This window comes from Macrobrachium nipponense, chromosome 27 (genome assembly GCF_015104395.2).
Source record: "Macrobrachium nipponense isolate FS-2020 chromosome 27, ASM1510439v2, whole genome shotgun sequence".
NCBI lineage: Eukaryota > Metazoa > Arthropoda > Malacostraca > Decapoda > Palaemonidae > Macrobrachium > Macrobrachium nipponense.
The window spans coordinates 36794649-36821099 of NC_087216.1; the positions used below are offsets into that span (position 1 = coordinate 36794649).

The 26451-nt window shown below is 38.2% G+C and overlaps 1 protein-coding gene across 8 annotated transcripts in view; it reads left to right on the forward strand.

The window, feature by feature from the left end:
* The first annotated feature begins 2644 nt into the window (after positions 1-2644).
* LOC135201022 (band 4.1-like protein 5) overlaps positions 2645-26451 on the forward strand; it is a 199319-nt gene continuing 175512 nt past the window's right edge. For 6 of the 8 annotated variants that reach the window (XM_064229856.1, XM_064229860.1, XM_064229861.1 and 3 more), the window contains exon 1: positions 2645-2982. In XM_064229856.1, coding sequence (XP_064085926.1) covers positions 2827-2982 — 156 coding nt within the window. In that variant the 5' untranslated portion in view covers positions 2645-2826. The remainder of the gene's footprint in view (positions 2983-26451) is intronic. The other 2 variants (XM_064229858.1, XM_064229859.1) reach the window with 1 other exon arrangement.

Genomic DNA, 26451 nt, shown 5'->3' on the forward strand with positions numbered 1-26451 from the left:
ATATTGCTCAACATTAAAAATCCGTAATGCTACTCATAAGTTTAGGAGAAACAATAAAATAGTCAATACAGCTGTTACCATTAGCTGTGAAACAAGTGAAATCCCCCACGCCACTGTCCCCCCAAATCTCCCGTTAACTACCTTAACGTCAAGCATTTTACACAGTTCAATTAAGTTACGACCATGGTTATTAGTAATTACATCACTGTTATAGCGATCTGTGCTGAGGCCAAGAGCTTCTAATTCCCTTTTGGAGCTAAACAGACATTCATCAATAAAATAATTTAAATCGATATTTTGCAAATGGTCGTTGTCTATAAAGTCATTAAGTAAACCTGTTCTTGAGTTAAAATCACCAGCCAATATAATTGGTAACTCATATTTTACATTCAAGTTCATAAGATCATCAGCAATAACATCAAAGATATTAGATGAACAATAAGGCGATCCCTCGTGTGGAATATACAAGGCACAAATAATAATATCATTCTGCGTTTCCCTACAATGAAATCTTACACATAATAAGGAATCAGACACTGTGTCTTCGATCAATGTTACATATTTTTCTTTATCTCTTTTAATTAACATACAGATTCCATGTATACCTCCATACGGAAGAATAATATCATTTTTTTTTCTTAATAAAATGCGAGTACCCAGGAAACAAGTCATCGTCGATATAATGACATTTAGTTTCAGATAAACAAATAAAATCAAAATCTTGTACAAATATCTCAAGTATACCAAATTTGGCTTTACTGTGTAGTCCATTAACATTCAAACTAGCTATCTTCAGCTCAGAGAATGACTTATATTTTGCATAGTTTTTATCCAAGTTATCTTTGTTGCTATCAGTTCCATTTCCACTGTCCTGTCTCGTTTCCGTATCCGTTTCATTTATGAAGGGGTCGCGCCTATCCTATGTAAACTGTAGAGTTAGGCCGTGACTGTTCACCTTATCTTCTTTCCATCCTATCTTATAAAGATCCTCAGGGGAATTTACCCTGACTCTTCTACCGTCCCCTCCACTTGCATTTTTTTCTACAGCAAAAATTGTACCATCCAAACTGTATGCCCGAGCAATTCCTTCGTCACTTTTAAGCGCCTCAGTGGCGTGATCGGTATGGTCGTGGCCTGCCACCTCGGTGGCAGCGAGTTGGATTTTCGGGCATTCCACTGAGGGGTTAGTGATGTGTATTTCTGGTGACAGAAGTTCACTCTCGACGTGGTTCTGAAGTCACGTAAAGCCGTTGGTCCCGTTGCTGAATAACCACTGGTTCCATGCAACGTAAAAACCCCATTCAAATAAACTATCCTAAAAACACTTTCACTCATTCTTTTTCCATTCTGGCTCATTCACAAACACGCACTTATTCTCCAGCCATGTCCAACATCACCCAGACAAACCTTGAACTGACTCACTCATGCACATATCAAAGCATAATGTAGGAGATAATCATGTTTGTATAGTTTTCCCTTCATGCAGTTCTCTTTGTTGAAGTTAAGATTAGTTAATGACTATTTCTTTGTAGTATTCTGGAATGATTATCAATGTTGCTAATTACGTTTAGTTATTTATTCTGTTATGAGCTGAATGTTTATAAGATGTTAGTAAGAATAAATAACTTCTTGTTTATGATTAAAAAAAATGTTAGTAGCGTTTTCTTGGAGGTTTGACGTAATCTTGTGTATTAAGAATATTTCCAGACCACCTGAGGTGACCAGTATTAAGCCTACTTATGGTACAGTAAGCATCGAAAATCAGAGCGGCATTTTACAATGCATTAAAAGCGATAAAAGAAGGCATTTTATTTTAATGAAAAAAAAAAGAAACTTACAGCAAGAAACCTTTTTGTATTAAAGGATATATATATATATATATATATATATATATATATATATATATATATATATATATTGTGTGTGTGTATGTGCGTGTGTGAATCTGCGACTGAGGGTGTGATATTATCCATTTAATTTGTTAGGTTCCATCTGTCTTTTAAATAAGATGTTTAAGCAAAAATAAAAATAATGATATCGTACTTACATGATAAGATTGCATACAATACCATTGAGGCGCTAACTGGATAAGGAATATTTTCAAAATTTAAAAAAAGTGAAAGAACATTACTCACATACATAAGAAACATTTCGATTTTAGGAAAATGACAATTATAACGGTCTTTATTATAGTTGAATGATGAATCTGATGCCCTAGGTACCATTTCTCAGGTGGAATCGTCACTGGTAATGAGGATGTCATATGAGACTTGCCCTTATCCATCTTCGACAAAGATGAGAATTTGTGGTTAGCGCAAAACTTGTCCTGATAGCTTCGTTTGAACGTACCGGCACACACAAGTTTTGTTTTGGGAGAAAAGGTTGGCAACTCTAATCAAACACAAACAATAACACACACAGCGATAAAATCCGTAACTAGGTGGTCATTAACTTGATTATATGATATATCAATGTATGGTGAATGGTAAAGTTGTTTATGGAAGCTGTCGAACGTGGTTATTCGTATTTAAAGTTAATCTTTAACTTACCTGAGTGTGCTAGGTTGGTACGCCGCCCAGGTGGTGGATGCGCAAAGGTATCTGCGCACAGAAGATTGGAACACGAACTCGAGAGAGAGAGGTACCAGCTTGGCCGACGAGCTCAGTTTCAAAGATGACGTTGTCGAGTTTGGACGTACACTGAATTTTTTCGGGTGATTTTAGTGACTTTCTCAGCATCCGTCCATGTGTGATGCCTTTAATTTATCCCTATTATGTATATAAGTGAAAGCGCTCTGAGATAGCATTATTTATGAGATAAGTCGTCATGCTGAGGTTTTTCAGCAAACGAGTGGGGCGAAATGCCCAGAAATACAAGACTGTGGACGATGGGCGGTCGGGAAGCATTGTCGTTAAACCGAAGCATATTTTGCCCTGCAAGGTCATGCTCTTGGACGAAACTGACCTCTCCTTCGATATACCGGTGAGTGTTACTCTCTGATCTCGTAGATTTGGCCGATTTGTGTACTTTTAAGAAATGGGATGCGCTCAGCCTTCGGAGTGGGTGTACCCAGCCTGGCCATAATTTTTTTTCACTTGTTTTATATGCTTAATATGTCACCTCCTTATTTGTTTTCGTTTATAAAACTCCAGATAGAATATAGGTTTTATAGCGACTGTTATTAGTATCCATGTTTGGTTTACTCGGACTAAACCTTTTACACCATTTGGATGGGGAGTGTTGGCCCGGCCGCATTTAAGTCTCCTCGAAATTGAGGAATGCGCCGTACCATCCCTGAAGGCTTAAGCACCTGCTGATTTTTTTTATTGAATGTTGAAGTTGTGACAGCGATCTTGTATAGGCTTGGGGCGAAAGTAGCTTGTGGATCAAGGTCTTGTTATGTAAGGATACTGTATAGGCCTAGGTTAGAGGTGTAAGCTGTACATGGAATACCTATTTGTCTAGCTACGTACAGGGCCTAATTGTATGTTTAAAAGGATAAAGGGAGGCTCTTCCAGTCATTCACACGTGTAGGTACGTTGTGGCACATCTCATATTGAGGCATTGATTTGACTTAGGTAGGCCAAGGTTTACGGTGGTTTTTGTCACTAGATATTTGCGTCTTTCTAATAGCAGACCTATCCATTTTCTTGCCGTCGTGAAATGATATATATATATATATATATATATATATATATATATATATATATATATATATATATACATACCTAGTATGTACTATCGTTGAAGTATGTTATGATGGAGCCGAAATTTGAATTGTATGGGATTTTTATAGGCAAATTCACTGGCAGAATCCATCATTTGTATCGTAACGATCACATGAGAGCAAGGTAGCGTATGTTTTGGTACATGGTTTATTGTGTAATTTAACCTTGTAAAAAAATCCCGCAAGACAACGTCATGCTTGACTGGTTGAGGCTTATTGGCTTTTTATCAAAGCATATAATATATATAGATTATTAATATATATATAGATATATATATGTATTATATATATAGTATATATAATATATATATACTTAGTTAATTAAAGCATTCCAAGCATTTTTTCGCCTTGTATCATGGTAAGAAAAAGTGAAACGAAATAACTACCTACCTATAATCCATAATAGAGTTAATGAAATAAAGGGTGGGGTGCTGTTTTTGGTAAAGTAGTAAGCCTATTAGCTACCAGGAATAAACAGGGAATGCAAAAATTCTTGGCCTCATAACGTGGTCAGCTCATGTAATTAATGTATTTTCCAGATGCGGAGTGAACTTTTCACTAGTCTTCCTTGCATGGTCCGTAATGACCGTGTACCAGTTGTTAAAATGTCTAATTGGCGAATAGAAGGTGCCTGCCTGATGAACCGAATATTTAGGCCCTTTGGAGCCTTCAAAGTACAGAACTAACTTACGTATATTTTCTTCCAAGTTACACAAGATTATATATTCTGGGTTTCAGCAGCTTTCCCGAGTCCTATATCAGTGCGGATGCGAGCGCCCTCCCAGAGTATTTCATCTTCCATTTGGGTGTCAGCAGCTTTCCTAAATCTTTTTGCCTTTGATTACTTCCCGTAGTCGTTCATCTCCCCTCAGGGTGCCAGCCGCTACTATGAATCTTTTACAATCATTCATCTTCTGTCGTTGTCACTATATCTTCCGTCACATGTACTACTAGTAGAGTCGTATTATCTTTTATGTAGTTGTCACGATATTTCCCCCGAGTGTTATCTCCCGTTTTGGTGTTACTTCCCTGAAGCTCTTTACATTTGCAACTGAATGTCTAACAGTTCCCTGTGTAAATTTTTTTTATTGAGGTGCCACGTTGTTACATTGCCAGAGTTCAAAAATCGTATTCACATGGGGTGGATTTTTTTGGTAGGCCTAGTTGGTGTTTTACTGTAGTCGACAAAACTGGACTGCATAAAGAGCAATCCTCACCAAGAAATGTCCCACTTTCTACATTAATATTTGCTTCTTGTTTGTAATAGTTTATAAACAAAGTAAAGTTTTGTTTCCCATGAAGGAATTCGATTAGTGTATGAATGTGCTGCTTACGAGAAAATGACTAGTACCACCAGCTTCGTACTAACTATATACCGCAAGGCCCCATGTTTTGCTTACAAGGTCTTTACAGTAAGTTTAGCTTGCAAGCAGTCCTAAGCTGTTTGGAATCACTGTATGCGAGTTAAATGGCGTAGACTGGGTTTGATTTTAATTGGCCTAAATGCATTCTGCTATGCGAGTTAATCCCTCGTTCGCTGTGGGCCTAAATGTCCATATACATTTTAAACAAAAAATGACCCAGGATGCTCGAAGATTGAGATTTTTGTGTTTATGGAGGTATAACATGCGACTACGTATGGTTTTGTGATATATAAATTTCCACTTGGGATATGGGTTAGGTATGGTATTTTGCATGCACAACAATAAATCATATTTATCATAATGCTGATTTTGTTATTGACTTTCTAGTACAAAGCTGGAAAATGTATAGTAAGTGGGGTAAGTTCGTAGCTTTAGTGAAAGTTGCTATTCTGTGCTTGAAGCCGTTTCTTCCATAACATTTATTTGTTATCTCTGTTGACAAACCTAGGCGATGTTGGTATACTTATGCGAACATGTGGTTCATACTGTCCCTAATGGAAATTGCCCCTACCATTCATAGGCAATTTTTTTTTTTATGAAAACGCTCGAATATGTTCAGAATATAAGACATCAGACACTGAAGTTTGTACTTTAGAATGCATGTTGTCAGCTTGTCAATACTGTTTATAATTCAGTTGCCAGTTTTGTCTGGTGCTATATTGGTTGTAAGAAATTCTGAATCCTAATGTAGCTAATGTTTGTATCCAGTTCTCTGGGTTCAGTTGTGTTCTTTATTCTGCGATTTCGTGGCGTTTTTTGCGTTTTAATTGTTTACGTTCCTTGTCAACAATGGTTCCAATCTCTTCTCAAGCAGAAAGTGACGGGAGTTTCAATTACTTTTGGGTCGTTTCGTGAATCTATAAACCAAGCCAAAGGTAAGGGACCCAACCCAGAGCATTTATATATGAATGAGAAGTTCTGTTTGATAAAATAGAACAACATAGATTTACATACCGGGGTTACCGTATATGGTAATTCTCTGTAATTTCGAGAAGAGATCGATCAATATTATGTGTCCTCGTGTGATGATATAAAGTACGGATCTATGGGAATTTAATACATCCTCATGCCTGTAGCAATGACCTTGAGGACGGCGACAAAGGATGCGTCTCTCGGTGTTCTTAAATTGGGGCTTTGGGATTCCGGCCATTATGATGGACGCCCGACCGTGCAGGATTCTCCCACGTGTTCTTGCGCGTCCGCAAGCATCGCGGTGGATGTTCAAAAGGTTTAAAGTTTAGAGGCTTTTATTTTGTTGTGCTTGCTCGTTTGTTGTGGTCTAGGCTGCGTTTTTCTGGCCATGCTCTTAGCCTCGGCTGTTTGTTTGGGACGGGAATAAGGATAAATGCTTTCTTGTTTTTTGTGTAGGTTACAGTACTTGAATATCGTTGGCTGCATAAAGTTGCAGGCTGTACAATGCATTAAATGTAGGGATACAGACTGTTTCGTGTTTTATAATGTTGCTGCTATAATTCAGCTCATGGGTGTGTGAGTCCAGAATACAGATATGGCATACAGTGCTGAATACGTTAGCAAGGTGACAAAAATCGTAATAGACACGTTTATCGGCAGTAATATTGGTGTTGTATAGTGACTGGCATGTACTACTAGTCAGTGGTAGCGATATTTTGAGCCAACGTTATTGGATACTTAACTTTGTATTTCTATATATGCAAACAGTTGGTTCTGCTCTGTCCCATTTTAGGTGAGAGGCCCTGGGGTCTGCTGTGCTGACATCAACGGTTTCCACGTTCGTCCGTAACTGTTGATAATGACATTAATGACAGTGCAAGACCGCACGTTGGGCGAATAGCCGATAATTATTGGAAACCAGAACCTTACATGTAGGCAGGAACCTCCATAGTACTACTCCAGGTCCCCCATCGTGTACACACATTATAACTTTTACGTAAAATATTCCTGCCGTTGAAGACCCATAACCATGAAGTTGATGGGCATGGCCATTACATTGATGGCCTCTGATGAACAAGGAATGAAATTTATCAAGCCGTCAGTTTTCTGTTTTTATTTATTTTTTTACTATTTCATTTCTATTTTTACCTTATTTACACATTTTAAAATAATTAACCTCGTGCTGGATATAGACTACGTTATGGTACTGTTTATGGCAGTAAATACAATTGAGAAATAAATATAAAAAAAATAGGTGGGAGACTAAAGAGCTTATGAGTGTGAGAAAAGCCGATGGTCATGATGATGATGGAAGCGTTGTCATGGTGACTGATATGGGACGCCAATAATGACATGCCTCTCCTTGGGGGTTCTCTCTCTCTCTCTCTCTCTCTCTCTCTCTCTCTCTCTCTCTCTCTCTCTCCTCTACTTAAATATAATAGTTTGTAGGGCTGTTTTTGTTTGGTAAGGTCTTCCCGTCACTAACAGGCGGGAAACCGAACTGCTTTAAAACGCATAACTTTTGTTGTGCACTGCAGAGCTAATGATATTAGTCGGTTATGCAGGTGGTAAGATTTTCCATGTAGATTTTATGGGTCTCGTATTATAATTTGCTTGGTTTCGTGGAATGCCATCAATACACACATACTATATGTGCATTAAGGCTACAAATATCCTTTAATATCCAGTTCGCTCTACCTCGGAATTAATATGTTCATATAAGTTAACCGAAGGGGAATTTTTTAGTTGATAATATCCTCTTCGTGTATTCGAACCAGCGGACAGAGGAGAAATCAGGACTTCAATAATGTTTCCGACTCGGCCAACAAGTATGTATGTATGGATTGCCAATGAATATGGGATGATTAATAAACCTTAACGATCATGAGACGGTGATAGTAAGAAAGGAGCAGTGACAACTTAAGAAATTCTGGGCTGTTAAATTCGCGAATTTTGTCTATGTCGTTATAAATTATTTTTTGTTGCACCAACTTTCGACGGAAGAAATATATAGTAGCAAGCTTGCTTCTCAGGCACGGGTGCCAGTGATATTATAGTATGGTTATCGTTTAAACATCAGTGGCCCTTTTCATTGGCTTTATTAGTTTTGGGTCCTTATGTAAAATTATGAAACGGCGAATCACTGTGAATTCTGGTGTTAGTAAGTGTATGAGGATAACGTATAAAAGTAAGTATATTCGCTAGTTACAAGAATAAAGAAGCAATTAAAAAGTAATGAGATGCATTCCTTCGTGTTAGCCACCCACCGTCGGCCGTCATCTGCCAGACTTCGAAGGGTCGACACATGCTTCGTTGGGACATGCATTCCTTCACATGCTCGCTGTTCAGTGCTGAAAAGATATTATTAGTTATTACGGGCTAGGTGAAGACTTGTCAGCAGAAGGAATGCGATTTTTTTTAAGGTGTTTGACCTCATTGTACAGTAGTGATTATGAAGATTTATTTTTGTCCTGCGTATTGTCACCAATTTGAAGCTTCATTGTATTCATTCGGTAGAGTTGCTGTTTCTTTCCGCGAGTGTTAGTCTCTTGTAAGAGCCTCCCCATTTCATGGTGTTATTGTCTGTTTTCTGTTGTCTTTCTTTTACACTAGATTTTTCTTAGGGGAACCCATGTAGGCTTGACGACAGTTAACCTCATTAGGATTTATAGTTTAGTTTGTAGTTTATATCTTAATCTGCGTGAAAGCAAGTTTCTCCTTTCTGCTATTGGCCGAGCAGAAGCACTTCTCTTCCATCGTTCAAGTATCTTAAATAAGTCGTAGATTGCCCTGTATTTTTCGTTTGTTCCTTATTTATACAATTTTTTTACGTTAATAATCATGATTTTCATAGATACAAATGACATAGTTTTGTAACCAGATTTTTTAGATGTAAGCCCGGTTATAGTATATATTTAAGTAAAAGGATTTATTAACTTGTAGCTTTGTTAATGTCCTTTGTGTATCAGAGTTGTTAGTTGCACTTTTCTCTACAATTACACCAATGGCCATTAGGGTTTTTATTTACTTCTGGGGTGTTTCATGCGATTATGTTTATCATAGTTGCCTGATGAGCAATATAACGTAGTTTGAGAAAGAGAGATGCCGGGTGTGTTCAAACGATGCCAATGACGGTGAAAATGACGATAATAGTTTGAAAGAGAAAGGGAGAGAGACGCCAGGTTGTGCTCAAACGATGCCAATGACGGTGAAAATGACGATAATAGTTTGAAAGAGAAAGGGAGGGAGAAAGACCAGGTGGGTTATAATTCGTAATTCCTCCCCCCCCCCCCCCCACCCCCCCCCCCCCTCCTCCATCCCTGAACCATTGAAAAGGGGTATGGGGTGAAGAGGCGGCCAGGACTGCAACAAGAGGAGCTTTGTATTATTTGGGGAGGGGTGGGAGGGAAGGGTTGTGGACGGGTATTAAAGGGTTAGATCCTCACACACACACACACACACACGTCCCGCGCCCCAACTCCGTTTCACCAAGGACCTTGCTTTTCACGATCTCAGTGCCCGAAGAGTACTTTGGTCCTCTGCTCCCGACGCAGGCAGACCTCCCCGAGATGTCTAAACTTCTTTTCTGCTTAGTCCGGTTTGGGATCAAAGGATTTGATAGATGCATACGTTGTTTGTGTCTTATTTAGGGTTTTTCTCTATTGCTTGTTTTCTTTAGTTTTCTATTAATGCTCAGTGTATTTTGGTTGTTTTCCATTATATGTCTTCCTCTGTACTAAAATGGCATAATATAGTAGCAATATTTTTTTGTCTTTTTCTTATCAACATCATTAAGCAACATCATTACTCGAGTGATGAAAGTAACAAGTAAGTTTTAGGGTGAATCAGCGGACTGTTTACCCCGCCGGTAATTGTTTGTTTACGTTAGGAATTGTTCCAAGTCAGGCTCGGTCCTACTGCGTTGATGGGACTGTGTGAGTAGGTTGCAGACTCCTCATAGACCTGCGCTTTAATATCGTTTGCTTTAGACCAAGCTGGAAGCTGTTTGCTTGTAAATGTTTGGTGCCGTATTTTCCTCTCACTTTTTACTTTTTTTATCTACTGAAACCGGAGACTGGCTTCTTCTGATTTTGGTGTATTTGTTTTCATGTATACCTATATATTTCATTTTAATCACTTTGGCAAAATACCTGAGACATGCCACGTGTAAATTTTTCATTGGACCAGGTTTTCATATTAGCCTGTATACTAAGGCTGCTTGCTTTTAGCATATTTTGGAGGGTACTCCTGTTTGTGTTAATTTCTCTCTCGTTTTCCATGTAGCCTGTTTGGTATTAATAGCCTTATGCCTTCCTTTTTGGCAATTCGCAATGTTGTTCGCCTGTTGAGGATGATGCCCACCCGTCGCACTGTAGTAAAAGTTATGTGAAACTTGATCATGGCTTTAAAACGTCTCTTATTGAAACCATTTATCCGACTAAGACACAACGGACAACATTCTGCAGCAATGTCTTTGTTTACGCAACAACCATGAACACGTCAGATAAATGACCACCTTGTAACACAAGCTTGTATGTTACGTTCGGTTTCAAGTGTTACATACACACTATACCTACTTTGGTTAATGGTCTAAAGGGAGTCGTAGGTGTTGGGTGCGTAACCAGAGTGGTGGGTGTCGGGGGTTCCAAGGCATGTGTCGGGGCCAAGCCCAAGGGGGACAGAGGTGGCACTCATACACACACCACCACCTTCAAACAGCCCCGTCTTTATGAAGCCTTGACGTGTATATTAGCTGTTTTAATAGCTTTGGGCCACTTTGTAACTTCAATCATCAGATTGGATGTCTGAGAGGATTGCAGTTTCATCTTTCTTGATAGATACGCAGCCCTTAGTAGTCTCTCTCTCTCTCTCTCTCTCTCTCTCTCTCTCGTTAATTTGTAGTGCAAGTAGTATCGTCTGTCATGTACTCATACAGATTGACCTTTAACTGCGTGGGTCGTTTCATGATGTAGGCCTTATTAAGTTTTATCACTTTTTCGTTCCTGTAGGTGAATAGTGGCGTAGGTGCACCTCATATGGTTCACTGTAGGCATTACTATGGTGTTTTCAACATTCCTTCGGCCCCTACCTTCCCTCAGTTTTTAGTCTTTTACTTTGCTTCTGTTCTTGCTGCCCTTCTTTAGTTTTGCTGTCCAGCCTTAGTGCAACTGTGGGGTTTCCTCTCAGTGCCACCATTTTACCTCCTCATACCTTTATTCTTTATCTTGATGGCCAACTACTTCAACTCCCTCTGTCCACTGTCATAAGCTCTAAATGGCCCAGTGGGTTTGCTTGACAGCCCAAGTTTCATAGGTAAGGATGGTAATTGTGCGCGACTTCAGTTCAAAAATATGATTGCATTGTCAATTGTAACTGGCTGCGCTACCTTTGATCGTGTTTGTCTTGAGATCTTCGTCTTAAACAGTTCCGTGGCAGTTGGAGAGGGTTTTTTTTTCATAGTTTTACTGAATTTTAACTAATGTAAAAGTTTTGAGTTTTTTATCGGCATTGCATTGACTACGACTGAAGTCTCTAGTGTTCCTCAGAGTGGTGTTCTCGACCCATCAGCATTTAAATTATTTATGCTCACGATATTTGGATTCGCCTTGAAAAGCTTGCTATTTATGTAGTAGATGCTTTATTTGATGTGCATTTATCCCATGGGATGATAGATCTAAAGAATTGCCGCCTATGTGATCTTGGTGCTTGATGAAAGCTTAGGGAGTTCTACTCTTAAGAAAATAAATTACCGTATGTTTGTTATTATGTTTACGATATGTATTTAATGCCCCCCCCCCCCAACCATCTAGAACTTTTACTTAGTTAACAATGTTTCTTAAATAATGCGTCGTTTCAACGCTAAGAACCATCAATCTTGTTCACAAAGTAGGTAACATATATTTGGTTTGTTCTGCGTGATTATAAGCCGTATTTATTTGATTGTAAAGTCCCTAACTTTGGAACTTGCTGCGACCGTTCTACGCTTGATATAGGCCTATCACCTGTTAGGTTCGTGTGTGGTCTGTTGAACATACAAGCCTAATATGATTGTGAGGCGAGGCCTATAATAGTTTTGTTGGTGGCGTGCTTATCGGAGGCCACGATTTGAAAATGCTTTTGCTTCCGTAAGTTTGGACCTATGCTCGAAACCATTATCTTGTTCATATCTCTTTGTGTGTATGCATGATGTCATATTTAGGTAATGGCCCATTTTGGGATAGCATAGGCCTATGTCGTTAAATCTTATCATTCTGCTCTGAATATCAATCACACGAGAATGTTGGTGAATGGCACAGGAGTGGTTTAGCTGATATGGACCAATCTCACTGAAAAATAAGGTAACGGAAATTGTCTGGGTTCTTCATCGTAGGCTTATAGATTATTCATAATAGGCCTAAACATTTGCTGAGGTTTTGCGGTCTATTTTGAAGTAGCGTCATAGTCGATGCTTCAAAAGCCTCCCATCTGCTCTTCCCCCCCTCTCCCCCTCCCGCTCCCAACAACCACCACCACGTAGAGCAGTGTGAGGTCACGTCATATTTTTTCTTCTTCAGTGTAGGAAGTGCTGAGTATTATTATTATAATTGTTATTATGAGTTATAGCTACGTTCTTCGTCCTCTTAGGGCCTGTAAAGTAGTTGGTAGCAACCCTATTGTGTTGATGGGATGATGCCTGAACGGTGTTCAAAGTCGACTTTCATGTGAAAGTACCAGTGCATGAGAAAATACACTTACAGTTGTTAAATTTCTAATACACACTATTATTTGCCGTTGGTGTAATTAACCAGAATCACAATAACCACCGTAACGCTTGTTACCACGTGGATGAATCTACTTTCAATTTCTTTATTTACATTTTGCTGTATCATTTATAAAAACTTGATATAGATATAAACATTCTTCTTCATTAGCACTGTTGCTTGGTAACGTCGAAATTAAATCTTGTTTGGCATCACTAAGGTCAAGTGATATCCTTTACTGCATTTCCAGATAAGTTTTAACGAAAAGAAGTAGCGATGGACGAGGAAGGAGGAATTGACTTTTACTAAAGGATATTTATTATTGGCATCATTGTTTATCCTTTGATTTATCTTTTTAATACCCGTGACATGAGAAAACTGATTTTCTAGGAGAGATCTTTAAATCCATGAGTGAATTGATGGATTAAGAAGTTTGGGCTCCTGTGTTAAAAGTCCAGGATTGAATGACAGGTCTTGGATTCCTCACAAGAGTTGATGGGTAATGTTGGGGGGCCAAGGAGTCAAGTCCTTTGATTGATTGATGATAGATCTTGGGTTCCACGAAGAAGTACACTGTATAAAAACTTCATCGCTAAAGTCCGGGAGCAGATGAGAAATGTGTTCCATGAAGAAGTTGGGAGTCCCATCGTTAAAATTCGGGAGTCATTTGGGAGATCGTGGGTACCAACGTCTAGCTAGACCTTGGTGGGTACCGTGATGGTCTATAACAGGTTTTTAGGCACCAGCTTCCAAGTCCGGGAGACGATGAGAGCTCATGTTCTTTGAAGAGTTGATGCTCTAGTAGAAGGTTTGGGCCTCCGTTGTTGAAGTGTTTGAATCGGCGAGAGAATATGGCTCCCGTGAGCTTCACGGTGTGGCCGATGAGAAATTGCGGGTGTCATGAATAAGTCGATGAACTGAAAAGCATTGAAAGCTCCACTCTTTACATTTCGGGTGATCCCCTTTTTGGCGTTCACTTTTTTTTTTTTTTTTTTCTCCCTATGAACAGGAGTTCGTCAAGTCGGTGGTGATAAGTCCATTCACTAATGCCTGCAAGTCCTATTTGTTCGTTCGTCAGTCCTCATTTGCCTCGCACATCCGTGTTATTTCCATATTTATGCTTAATTTCTTAACTCTACGTTACGCACTTCCTTTTATTGTTCATAACAGATTGTAATCCATGACGTGCTTAGGCTGCACATTATTGCAAAGGTATATTTGCCATATGATTTATAGTCATTCATATGTACAAGAATGATGAAGAATGGTCAGTACGCCGTAGTAAATGAAAAAAATACACGCAAGGCTTAACTGACAAGGATCTGCTGAGAATAATTTTGGAGAAACTTTCCAGGCAAATAGACGCGGGATTTTATAGTGTTGCAGCTTCCTTTGAGAAATCACGACCAAAGGTGGTACAGATATGATCCTCTTGCCAGGTTTTGGTTTAGGGGTCGGGTAAGAAGCGAAGTATCTATATATATAACTTCGAGCCTTTTTTGAACAGAGTTCTGTTAAATTTCTTTAAAGAAGGTATTGCAAAACCTGGTAACAATTGCAGATCCGTTAATATGCTATTTCTATTTTTTCTTGAGTATACATGAATAGAATTGCATGTGTTGAAAGTATGCGACAAAAAACAAAAAGTAAAAAAACACCGACGTTTGAGGAACCTCTTACCCCTTACAAATTCATGATTTTGTTTTATTTCCCGCAACAGGAAGAAGAATAATAGAATTACTTGCGAATTCAAGAAATGTCAGAACTTTTTTCGCGCAGGAGGGAAAGGGGTCCCGATATTGCAACTGGGAGAGACAGGACGCTGCCGGAAAGGGTTGACTGACTGAGTGTAGTCATTCCCGCGACCTCTTGGCCTCGCGACTTCTTGCAGGTTCCCCAATCACCCCTCCTGGTGCCCCGTCCTGTTTGGAGTTTTGTCCTCTCTCTCTCTCTCATATATATATATATATATATATATATATATATATATATATATATATATATATATATATATATATATATATATGCGCTTAAAGAATGGCAGTAGATGTACATGACTTCAGTATATAGCGAATACCACAGGAGAATGACAGGTAGAAGGTCAGTACCAAGCGCTTTCTCGTGTTTATTAACGCTTGGTACTGACCTTTTGCATGTCGTTTTGCTTTGGTAATATATATATATATATATATATATATATATATATATATATATATATATATATATATATATATATATATATGTGTGTGTGTGTGTGTGTGTATTAATATTGTGTGTATGTTTCTGTTAATGCTGCGTGTGTGTATGCGTGCTGGCGTTTTATTATCTAACCTAATTTTGTTATTTCTTTTTTTAGGCTTAATTTTCATGTTTGTCCTTTTGTTTGAGGAGCCGGTGATGCGTCGTGGTTGGCTTGTGCGCGTAACCTACCGTGATGTCCTAGTTGTGGAAATTTGGTTTTAATAAGGGTCATTATGTAGGGCGTCTCTTTTGTTCTGGTTAATGGTTATTTATGATGTAATGAGGATTACGGCATTGCCCGGTAGCTGGTGGTAGGCCGTCATTTGTGTCTGTAGGAGGTTATTGTGTAATAAATGCACGAAATCAATGCTAATAACATATTTATCTTAAATTATTCATTTTGTCCTTATGAAGCAGTTGAAACGGCTCACTGTGAAAGCAAGAATAGAATACAAAATACTTCTTACAGTCTTTAAAGCACTAGAATAGGGTGAACTAACATATCTGGTAAACTGCTTTAACTTCTTTAGACCTAAAATGAATATTGTGATCAGACATTAAAGTGAAGCAAATAGGATATTTGAACCTAGAACAAATTGTAAGTCAGGTGAGAGAGCATTTGAACATTGCGCACCAAGACTATACAACAATATACCCCATGAAATGAAGAAGAAAGCAAATTTAAAAAAGAACTAAAGACTCTACTATTCTGCAGGAGCTACGGCACTGACGACAAAACACTTAGAGATAACTATAAAATATAAGAAGCAACTTATTTCGAAAACGTACCAGGGTCCGTTGTGGAGGGCTGTACGTAAAACCAAAGAAAGTGAACAAAGTATTCTCTGCTCTTAAGTTTTCTAATTCAACTTCCTTCCATGTGTTTTACTGAACATTTTCTCGTAGGGTGACCATTCCTGTTGGCCTCTACGTCGAGGAAGAAAATGAGGCTAACCTAATTTTTCAGATGGCTGTAGTAAACTGCGCATCAGAAGTTCCGTGACTTCTTTCATTGAGTTCTTTCATATAACTTAGGAACTCGAGATGCCCGAGTTCTTCCACTGACTTCATGAGTACTAAACTCACATCAACGATGTCAGTCAGCGTGAATCATGAAAGTAACGGGAGCACGATCTGAGGTAACAAGGCTCACTCTGTCTTTGATGGAGACATTGCTCATATATAGGCTATGACTTCTTCTTCGATGGTCACGTCCTTGCCACCCTAATTTATTTCAGTCAGTCAATGCTGGCGGTGTGCCCATCTCCCAAGACTCTTTCGAATTATTAATATTTATTATTATTATTTCACACGGAATAAGCACACAGGGAAATTGACTTTAAATTCAAACTTCCAAATAATGTTGGTTTCAACCTTCCACAGCAGACATCACACTGCAGCATAACTGATCATGATACAGATCCAGTGATTTTTCATCGGCGGGGGGAGGGGGAGGAGACGCAAACCCGCAACTTCTGAGTGGGATACTACGACACTAACCAACTCGACAAGAGATCTCTCATATACCTTGGTTTATGAAATTAGTTCAGGTTGTCTCGACGCTGTCGTCATACTTGATCTTTCCGACCTCACATTGGCCCAAGGGCAGTTGGGTGGGTTGTTTGACCCAAAGAAAGGGCTTGGTGTGACCTGGGCTGACTGCGCCCCCGACCTCGAGAGCCGTAATCTCCTGTGATACTTTCATGGTGATGCGTGTCGCACCTCGCTCTTGCGCTATTTGTTCATAAGCACAATTGACGTCATTTTATTTTTCCATGTGATGGTGTTTCTTTGTAATTCTGGTAGCTGGTCATCATTTCGTTTATGCGAGGCTGTTTATTCACAATCTGAGAAGCTATTGTAATCGTCATAGTTTTCTACAGGGTGTTGTTTATCCATACGCTTCTATTCATAATTTTCATCATATTTTTCGTAGGTAATGCTTTTTCGGTGTTCATATGGCTGTATTCTTATTTATTATACATATTTCATTTAATAACATCATGCTATTTATTCATATGCTTCATAATTAATTTTTTCTTGCTGGCTTTTTTTTTTTCGAAGACCTGTATGGACTATTTGCATCAGTCTGTAACTCAGGATGCATCGAGATAAAACTGACTGTATTATAATATTTAAGGAGACACTGAAAATGTTCTAATCAAAACAATACGAAGAAATGGAGGTATGATATGAGGAAATCCGCGAACAAATGAGAATCTAGGAGGTAATTAAGCTATTACTGAGAAAGGGTTATGTAATATCAAGATCAGATTGCATATGACGTATTTCTTAAGGGGGTCAATTAAACGATTGAAAATTTTCCGTGACTGAACGCGCCCATTTTAATAGGGTTCCGTTGCCTCCCTGTCAAGGCAAGATCAGATTACAGTAGAGTATATGTGTGGGTAACGACCTACTTTTCCGTAGAATATATAATCGAAATATGGAGGTGACATCTTGAGCCTTCAGCTCCATTAAGTGTATCTGTACGTCAGACTTAATTTATTATGGACTAATGAGTGCACGCCACTTGGATCAGTTCAGTAATATTCTCCGTGAATTAGATGCAGTGGCTCGGGGTTATACGAGAGGAAAATAAAGATTCACATTAAAGAAAAAAAAAAACTTCAAACAACTGACACTGAAGAGCAAATGCACGAAGAGGACCATAAGTACCCGTTTACAATCAAGAAGGGCTTAGGCCTACTAGTAGTAGTGGATCTCGTGAGTGCCCAGAAGGCCTCCAAAAGTAAACTCCAGTTAATCAATGTGACAGACCGTTCTGAGGTAATATAAGAGATGCTTAATAAATCTGACACGGTTTACGGTTGGATTTTAATGGTTGTTGAGCACACTAAATGCCATAGATTGCCGTACACCACTCAGATGTGTACTATGTCATCAGAAGAATCCTTAATATAAGGGTGACGAGTTACGTCACGTTTTGTAAATTTCCAGTTTGACTTCTTATATGTATGTTAACTATTTTTCCTTAGGAAGGACTTGTTTCTCGTGGCCAAAGCTTACTGCTAACACTGGGGGCCCTGCTACCTCGAAATATTTCACGATTCACGTTGTGTATTTATTTTATTTTGTGTGTACCGGTACTTACGTGTAGTTGTATGCGTAAAAACTTCTTTTAATACATTCCAGGCTTTTTATTTTTTGTGATTTGTTGTCATTATATCCGCTTGTTTTTACGTATGTGGACTGATTGCAGTGGAGAAGCGGGATTTATTTGTAACGTGACATTTATAGCGTCATTAAGGTGCGTTACGTCGCCACATGTTACGGCTTGGAGATACAGGTCTCTGTGCGTGTGTGTATGAGAGAGAGAGAGAGAGAGAGAGAGAGAGAGAGAGAGAGAGAGAGAGAGAGACTTCTTTGCAGTCGTCATCTGTGGCAGTCTATATTTGGTCAATGGTGTTGTTGTGAAATCTTCATTAGCCTCGTAGGCTATTCATTTTGCGTTTGCAAATCTTTGTTCGTTCGGAATCTTCAATGATCTTACTTTTGAAAGTATTTGATGTTCAGCTTGATCTGAATCATAAACTTGTGTGTGTGTGTGTGTGTGTTTACGGCCGTAGCTTTTTTCCTTCTGTGGTGAAGAAATTATTTTGATTTAGTAGCTTGTTTTGTCGTTTTTTTTTTTTTTGTATTATTTTACTAGGGTCATGCGCCCTCCGTAGTTTTCACTGCCGTCTGTTTTTTCCCCCTTGCCTTGCTTTTACAGTTAGGAGACTTTTTAGGTCAAGACAGTCCTCCCGCCATTTTTTCCTTCCGTCTGTCTACTCTCATTGCAGGGGACGAGCTTTAGTTTCATACTCATAGAGGATTATTATGGAAATCTATTCCTTGCACACCTAGTGATTGCCGTGTTCCCCCAATCGTTTTCATTCTTAGTAAAGTAATTTAAATTAGTTAATTGCCTTTTTGAAAAATTCGCTTTTAGCCATAGTTTGCTTTTTGCATGATCATGAAGTTATCTAAGAAGCCTTTTTTTTATTATTAGCCTCCATCCATTATTAATGTCAATGTTTTTAACGTAAGTGTTTTGAAATTTCTTATAAAGGATTTGTACATTGTTTATTGTCATGAGTAACTTATGGCAAAATCTGTTGATTAATGTCCTTATTTCATATATTTTCGGTTTGATATTATTATTATTATTATTATTATTATTATTATTATTATTACTATTTCAACATGTGTGACTGCTGTCAGGAAAAATCGTTTTGATGATGAGAGAAGTTTCCTAGTGTTTCATATAACTTAGTTTTAGTAAACGAATCATTGACTCTATACTCATGAAGCCGGTTATTTAGTTAATGTAAAAACTGTTTACTTAATATAAGGCCTCACTTTAGTAACAGTTTTTTTATAATTTGTGATTATAAGCAGTTTTTGATAGTTTTAGGGCATGAGGCTGGCTATGACAATGATATTAACGTAAATCAATGGATATCGAAAGTGTTGTCACTAAGTTGTCATGAGTTGGCTTTCCCTGATGATAATTATTGTTAGACTTTCTTTAAATTTTATGCACTGCCACAATTGTTTCTACTGCGTCGATAAGCTTGTTAGTGGCTTGTGAAGCTGAATATTACAATTTTAACATTGAATTAAAGAATGCAAGGGCACCTTCGTTTTAGCTAAGGTGTTTTGCTTGTGGAACTGCGAGGTTTATCGTTTTTTTTCCCTTTTGTGACGTTCGTGATGTTAATTTGATTTCTCTTTAGTTTAATGCCTCTTGGTAAAAGGCTCCACTACAATGCAGTCAGCTGGGCATACGTTGATTAGTATATATATATATTATATATATATTATATATCATATATATATACATATATACCACCACAATACATATATATATAATATATATATATATATATATATAGATTAACCATTATATATATATATATATATATATATATAATTTAGTATATATATATATAAGCGAATACCACGGGAAATGATAGCCAGGAATCCAAGCGCTTTCGTCTTTATTCAGACATCGTCAAGGAGCTACTTGACGATGTCTGAATAAAGACGAAAGCGCTTGGATTCCTGGCTATCATTTCCCGTGGTATTCGCTTATTTATGAAGTCACGTGCATTCTACTGATTTTTTAAGCATATATATATATATATATATATATATATATATATATATATATATATATATATATATATATGCATGTTGTGTGTGGTGGGGGGGGAGATGTTATACTTAATCAGACCCATAGTCAATCTGATGCCGTTCCCTGGCGAGGAATATTTTTAAATGTGGGACGCGTGATTAATAGCTGGTGGACACTTAGTGTAACGCTAACAGCAGTACAGACAGCTTAATTATCTGTTGTGTCTTCCCTTGAGCCTGTAGGCATTTGTTATTCTTTTCTACTTGAGCAATGCCAATGTGTGGTCTGAGGTTTCTGTGTCTGTTGCGGGTTTCAGAGTTTGTGGCCTTCGTTTACTTGGGTCACTTAAGTCAAGTTGATTGATTTATTCTAGCTAATCTAACACACACACACACCATTCCCCGTAACAGGGTATTCATCCATTGAACTACCAGGAGAGAACAGTCAAACGAAAGCCAGATGGATAAGTTGGTTGTTTATTACTGTATTAAAACCAAAAAGCACTGGTTCAAAGACAAAGTGAGGCAAATGCACTTTCGCCATTATTATTCTCCATGGGTGTACGTAAATCATTCCCATGGTAAAGTGAAAGTAATAGAGATATTCGAGGCTTAACATTTGTGTATACAAAAGGTCACGTGTGTACAAGTGATATAACTAATGGTGTACAATATATCTATATATACACACACACACACAACACACACACACATATATATACATATATATGTGTGTGTTGTTGTTGTTGTTGTTGTTGTTGTTGCTAAAGTTTTTCGTTTAGGCTACAACACAGTATTTAAGAATTCTTTACGTCGTCATAACTTTCCTAGCTTATTCTTGGTAGTTACACCTTTAGAGCTTGTCCACTCCTTCAACGCCTGAGGGTTACACATAAGAACCTGATTGTGAAGGAGTTTAGACTTTCCGTTCTACATTTCTATGGCTTTCTTTCATTGCCTCTGCCACGTAGGGTGAGAGTAGAGGCGGCTATACAGACAATGAAGTGAATTGTCTATATCTTGGTTGATTGATATTTTTCTGTTTTCTCCTTTACTGCTTGTGGTTGGTGTTGGTTGCATTATTATTAGTGGTGTTGATGGTTACTGTTTGTATTGTTCTTTCGTCATAGGTGCTTAATACTGTGGTACGAGTAGAAGTAGTAGTAATAGTGTCAATCTCGGTGCTAACAGTGTGTTCTTTGATATGCAGTTATTACTGAAACCATAATTACCTTGTCCAAGCTTATTTTGCGTTTAAAAGTTAGGTCGGTTTGTAGTGTTTAGGTAAGAGTTATTCTGGCCTCTCATTAACATTGACCTACTTCCACCAAAGCCCCTAGCTAGCTAATGTAAGGTCAAGTTTACACTGCTCTACTGTAGTGGGTGGAATGTTCGGTTTCAGGAATGTTTGCAGGAGAGATACTAACACTCTCTCTCTCTCTCTCTCTCTCTCTCTCTCTCTCTCTCTCTCTCTCTCTCTCGAGTTGAGGATTTGAAGTCTTTCTAAAAGAAACTAAAACGCTTCATGGTTTCGATGCTATGATATGGAAGATCAAACAGTGAATGTGGAATTTGCAGTGTGATCAAATGCATCTGATGAATAAACTGTTAATTGCGCTGTGGAAGTGATGGGGGACCTGGTATATGTATGATATAGGTATATATGTGTGTATTATTTTTTTAGACCTTTCTTCATTCATCAGGGGCGCCGATCTCTTCGTCGGTTATAGTGTATGGTATTCTTGAGTAGTGTTAGTCTTAAGTCTTTATGTGTAATAGTTGGTTAATTGGTGTCTTTCATTTCTTCTAGAATATTCCCAAGATTTTACCATTTTTTCCTTCGGAATTGGGAGTGTGACTTTTAGTTATGTCTTTATTTTTTTTCCTGAATGTAGTCATCGCATGGATGAGGATAGAATGGTGCAAGCATACCTGAAGTTTAATATCTACGGGCTGCTCTATGAGCAAGAGCCCGTGCTGGCATAAGCCCAGCTTAATCTCAAACCACATGATGTTTATTTGTTGTGATCCCGGCCAGGTAGTTATAGTAGCAGACCTCTCTCTCTCTCTCTCTCTCTCTCTCAACAACGGGCCACAATTTCTGTAATAGCATGTACTTTTATAGCAGACAAAACAATAGCTCCTACTTGGTGGTGACGTCACACCTCCCCCCCCCCCTCACCGTCCTTTGATTACGAAGGCGACGATGATTGTGAGGGTAATTTTCCTTCGCTAAGAGATTGCGATATTAAATATGGCGCCGTTGTTTGTTATTGTGGTGAGTTCCTTTGTGACCTGGTCGTGTGATACTGTCATAGAATTTTTTCTTTTATACATTTTTCTAAAGGGAACTGGCATTGTTACGTACGTGAAAGTAAAAGTTATTACAGCTGATATATTTCTTTTTTTTTCAAATCCTCGGTATGGTGAGTATTGTTGCTGGGTTAATAGGGTTAGGGACAGTTTCGAAAATATTTTGAAATAGTTTTCACTTTGCTTAAAATATCTCTTCTCTCTCTCTCTCTCTCTCTCTCTCTCTCTCTCTCTCTCTCTCTCTCTCTCTCTCTCTCTCTCTCTCTCTCTCTACGCAATACGAGGAACCGTAAGTTCCATTCGCTGTATGGGTGGTAAAAAGAACATTTTGAACGTTTCCATAAAACTCAGTTTACATCTACTGACTTTTAGAATTAACATATATTCATTGCTGTTAGTAAGTTGCCTGTTGCGTGTCAGGATTCGAGGTTAAAAAAGTTAGGTATATCTTAGTTTAACCAGACCACTGTGCAGATTAACAGCTCTCCTAGGGGTGGCCCAAAAGATTAGATATTTTTGCGTGGCTAGGAACCAATTGGTTACGTAGCAAAGGGACCTACAGATGATTGTGGGATCCGAACCACATTATGTCGAGAAATTCATTTCTAATCGCCAGAAACACATTTCGCTGACTTTACATTGGCAGAGCTGGGAATCGAACCGGGACTGCCGAATCGGTAGGCGTGCACGCAAACCACTTGTCCAACGAGGAACTCATAAATTGAAGTGGAATGAAACTAAGGAAAGAGAAGTCAAAATGACAATCGTAAGTGATCAGTAATCCAAGAACACGTAGATCAGCATGTTAATTATAACGGAAGGGCCTCGAGGAGGTAATCCTGGCGCTGGATGGAGACAACATTCGTGTAATTCTTTACGGAGAGTTATTGGGTTGGGTTGGGTTGGGTTGGTATGATTGTTTGGGTGGGGTTGGTATGATTGTCCAGGTGACGGGAGGCGAAGTGAGTCTTGTCCATATGGTAGAAAGTTTGAGTATCATGAGATCGACGTTTTCATTCGTAGGAAGTTGGTGAATGCGCTTCATAGGTATTAATGTAATATAATGTCGTTTTTCATACGAACATGAAGAAGCGTGTTTTTTAGTAGTAATTCTTGTAGTGACGGTAGCAGTCATTGTGGTACTGGCGTAGAATGTTGTATGCACACCGATTTGTTGATAGCCATGATGATGATAACAAAACAGTAGCTTATAATAATAACAATAATAATAATGTTTTATTTCAGCACAAAGCCATATAGTACATGGAATAAACAAATAATAGACAATAACATACACAGTCTAGATACGTTAAGATATCGGCAATATCCACAATTGCTGAAGTAGTATAAAAGATGGTAATCAAAATAATGGCAATAACCGTAGTAAAATTGAGAATAGTTAAAAAATTGAATGTAACAGGAGTATACTTATTACAATCACAGTAATAATGAAAAAAGAAAAATAACAGTAATAACAATAATCATAGCAACATTTTCCCATCTTCCCCACAATTGAGATGATCTTGCCTCACTGCTTAGGCGTGCAGTAAAAATATCGACTCCAAATCCTCTTGGCAAGATAGACTAGACTAGATCGTATTAGATTTTTTCCATTTCATATTGGCATCGCCATCTTCTTTTTTTCATTCACGTGCTATGTATCCAATCCTTGCCGATGTGAGGAGGGGGGGGTGGGTGGGTGTGGAGGGTATAGGTAGACTGGTTTTGGGTCTGACGGTCCAGGACCTCTGGGCTGTTAAGTCTGATTCAGGGTAACCATTTCAACTGTTGTCATTCCGTTATTTGGACGATTCCTTATGGGGGTCACAGCCATTCAAGGGTCAATTGCTTTACGCAACGCATGTGTTGCGTACATACATACGTTCAGTTTCCTTCCTCCTGCGTTCATTCTTCCGACTGCTAAATCGAGGATGATCCTTCTGTATAGAGAACTTTCATAATATTATTTGTTTATCTACCGAAACAATAAATGATAATAATAATGATAATAGTAATCGTCAGCAGGTAATTAAATGCCAAGATTCAGACCCGATACTTTTCATGACACGGAATAATTGCAAGAGAGTTGTTATAAAGCTGAGTGTACATTTCTTACGGCAAGTAAACTGAAAATAAGGGACGGCATGATAGTGAAGTACGTATTTTTATAACCATGACATACCCGTATAAATTAGTTTTTTTTTAGCGCCTCAGTGGTGTGATCGGTATGGTCTTGGCCTGCCACCTCGTTGGTCACGAGTTCGATTCTCGGGCATTCTACTGAGGAGTTAGATGTGTGTATTTCTGGTGATAGAAGTTCACGTTCGACGTGGTTCGGAAGTCACGTAAGGCCGTTGGTCCCGTTGCTGAATAACCACTGGTTCCTATCAATGTAAAAACACCATACAAACAAATAAACAAAAAATTGTTAGCGTTTTTTACTACATCTTTGTGTGATTGCCTCCGATTATTTTTGTTGGCGGTAACTTTGTTATTATTGCTGTTTACATTTATTATTTTTTTAAGAGGACTTTGGTGAGGGTTTATTTTATTTTTATGTCACATCGTATTGAAGAACAATCACCTCCATCTACTCAGTCAAGGGGAAAGTCAAGCAGGAGTGGAAGGGTCCGCCACTCTAACACCACACACACACACACATCCACTCCAAGACTCACCCGGCTATGAAGCGGAAAGATTTTTGGACGCTTAATCGGCGAATCACAATGATGATATTCAGTCAGCGCGTGACTGACTTGAGCGATATCTTCTTCATCTTCTTCTTACTCTCTGGACATAATATATATACCTATAACTGCTTTTGGGATCGAGTCGTCTTCCTCCATCGATCCTGGGCCGACCTACCGGGCGACGATAGTTCGAGATACCATAAGCTTTTTCTCTGCCTTTATCCTAGCATTTTAGGGAAGGGATATTGTTAAATTTTACGCATCTTTTTCCTATTTAGTATATTTCTTAATAATATTTTGTTTTTTCCGTTTTTTCTTTTATTTATTTCTTTTTATTTTAATTTTGTTTATTTTTTTTTGGCTCTTTATCCTTTGTTATTTCATGTCTAGTCTTTTTCACTTTGTCCTTTTCCCTAGAATTTATTTATTTTATTGTAGTGCTTCCGTTAGAACTGTTATTTTTCTTTATTCATATAATTTCTATTTGTGACGATTCGAATTACATCCGTTAATTACTATATCGGGAGATATTTTGTATATTTCTGGTGGTCCACTTTTTTCTATAGTATTTTAAAATTTCACACACACACACACACACACCCACCTCAGCAGTCTCGTCTTTTCATTTTCCTCCGTAGCATTACCTTTACTTATACATAGCATCACGTTCTATATATTTCGTGATCAAGTTATCCATATAATATATATATATATATATATATATATATATATATATATATATATATATATATATATATATATATATATATATTGTGTGTGTGTGTGTGTTTGTTTATGTAAAGATATTTGTCTAGCCAAACGTATCGAACGCGACGACTTGCTGTAGTAGTCCTACGTGCGGCCAGTGAGTACAGTACTTATTTCCTCGCCGGTTATTCACTTGAATGGTTTCCACGGCTAAATTGTATTTCTGGAGTTGCCAGGGGTTGCTGGAGAGGAGGAGTTTCGGAAGTGGATAAAGGAGAGACGTGATAAAGCTACGGGAATATATTGTCCATTGCAGCTTGTCGACTTTGATGTTTTATGGGTTCGCCTGTAATCATGTGCAAGGATGAAACTGGTAAGTTTAGGAAGTTCATACATAGTGGTAGTATTGACAAACATGATAATGATTAAGTAACTCTCTTATCTTTTTTTTCTTATCTCGTTAGGTGCTAGAGATTAAGAAAGCAAGAACTTGCGCTCTCTCTCTCTCTCTCTCTCTCTCTTGAAGAAGAAGAAGAAGAATCGTCTTTTCTTAT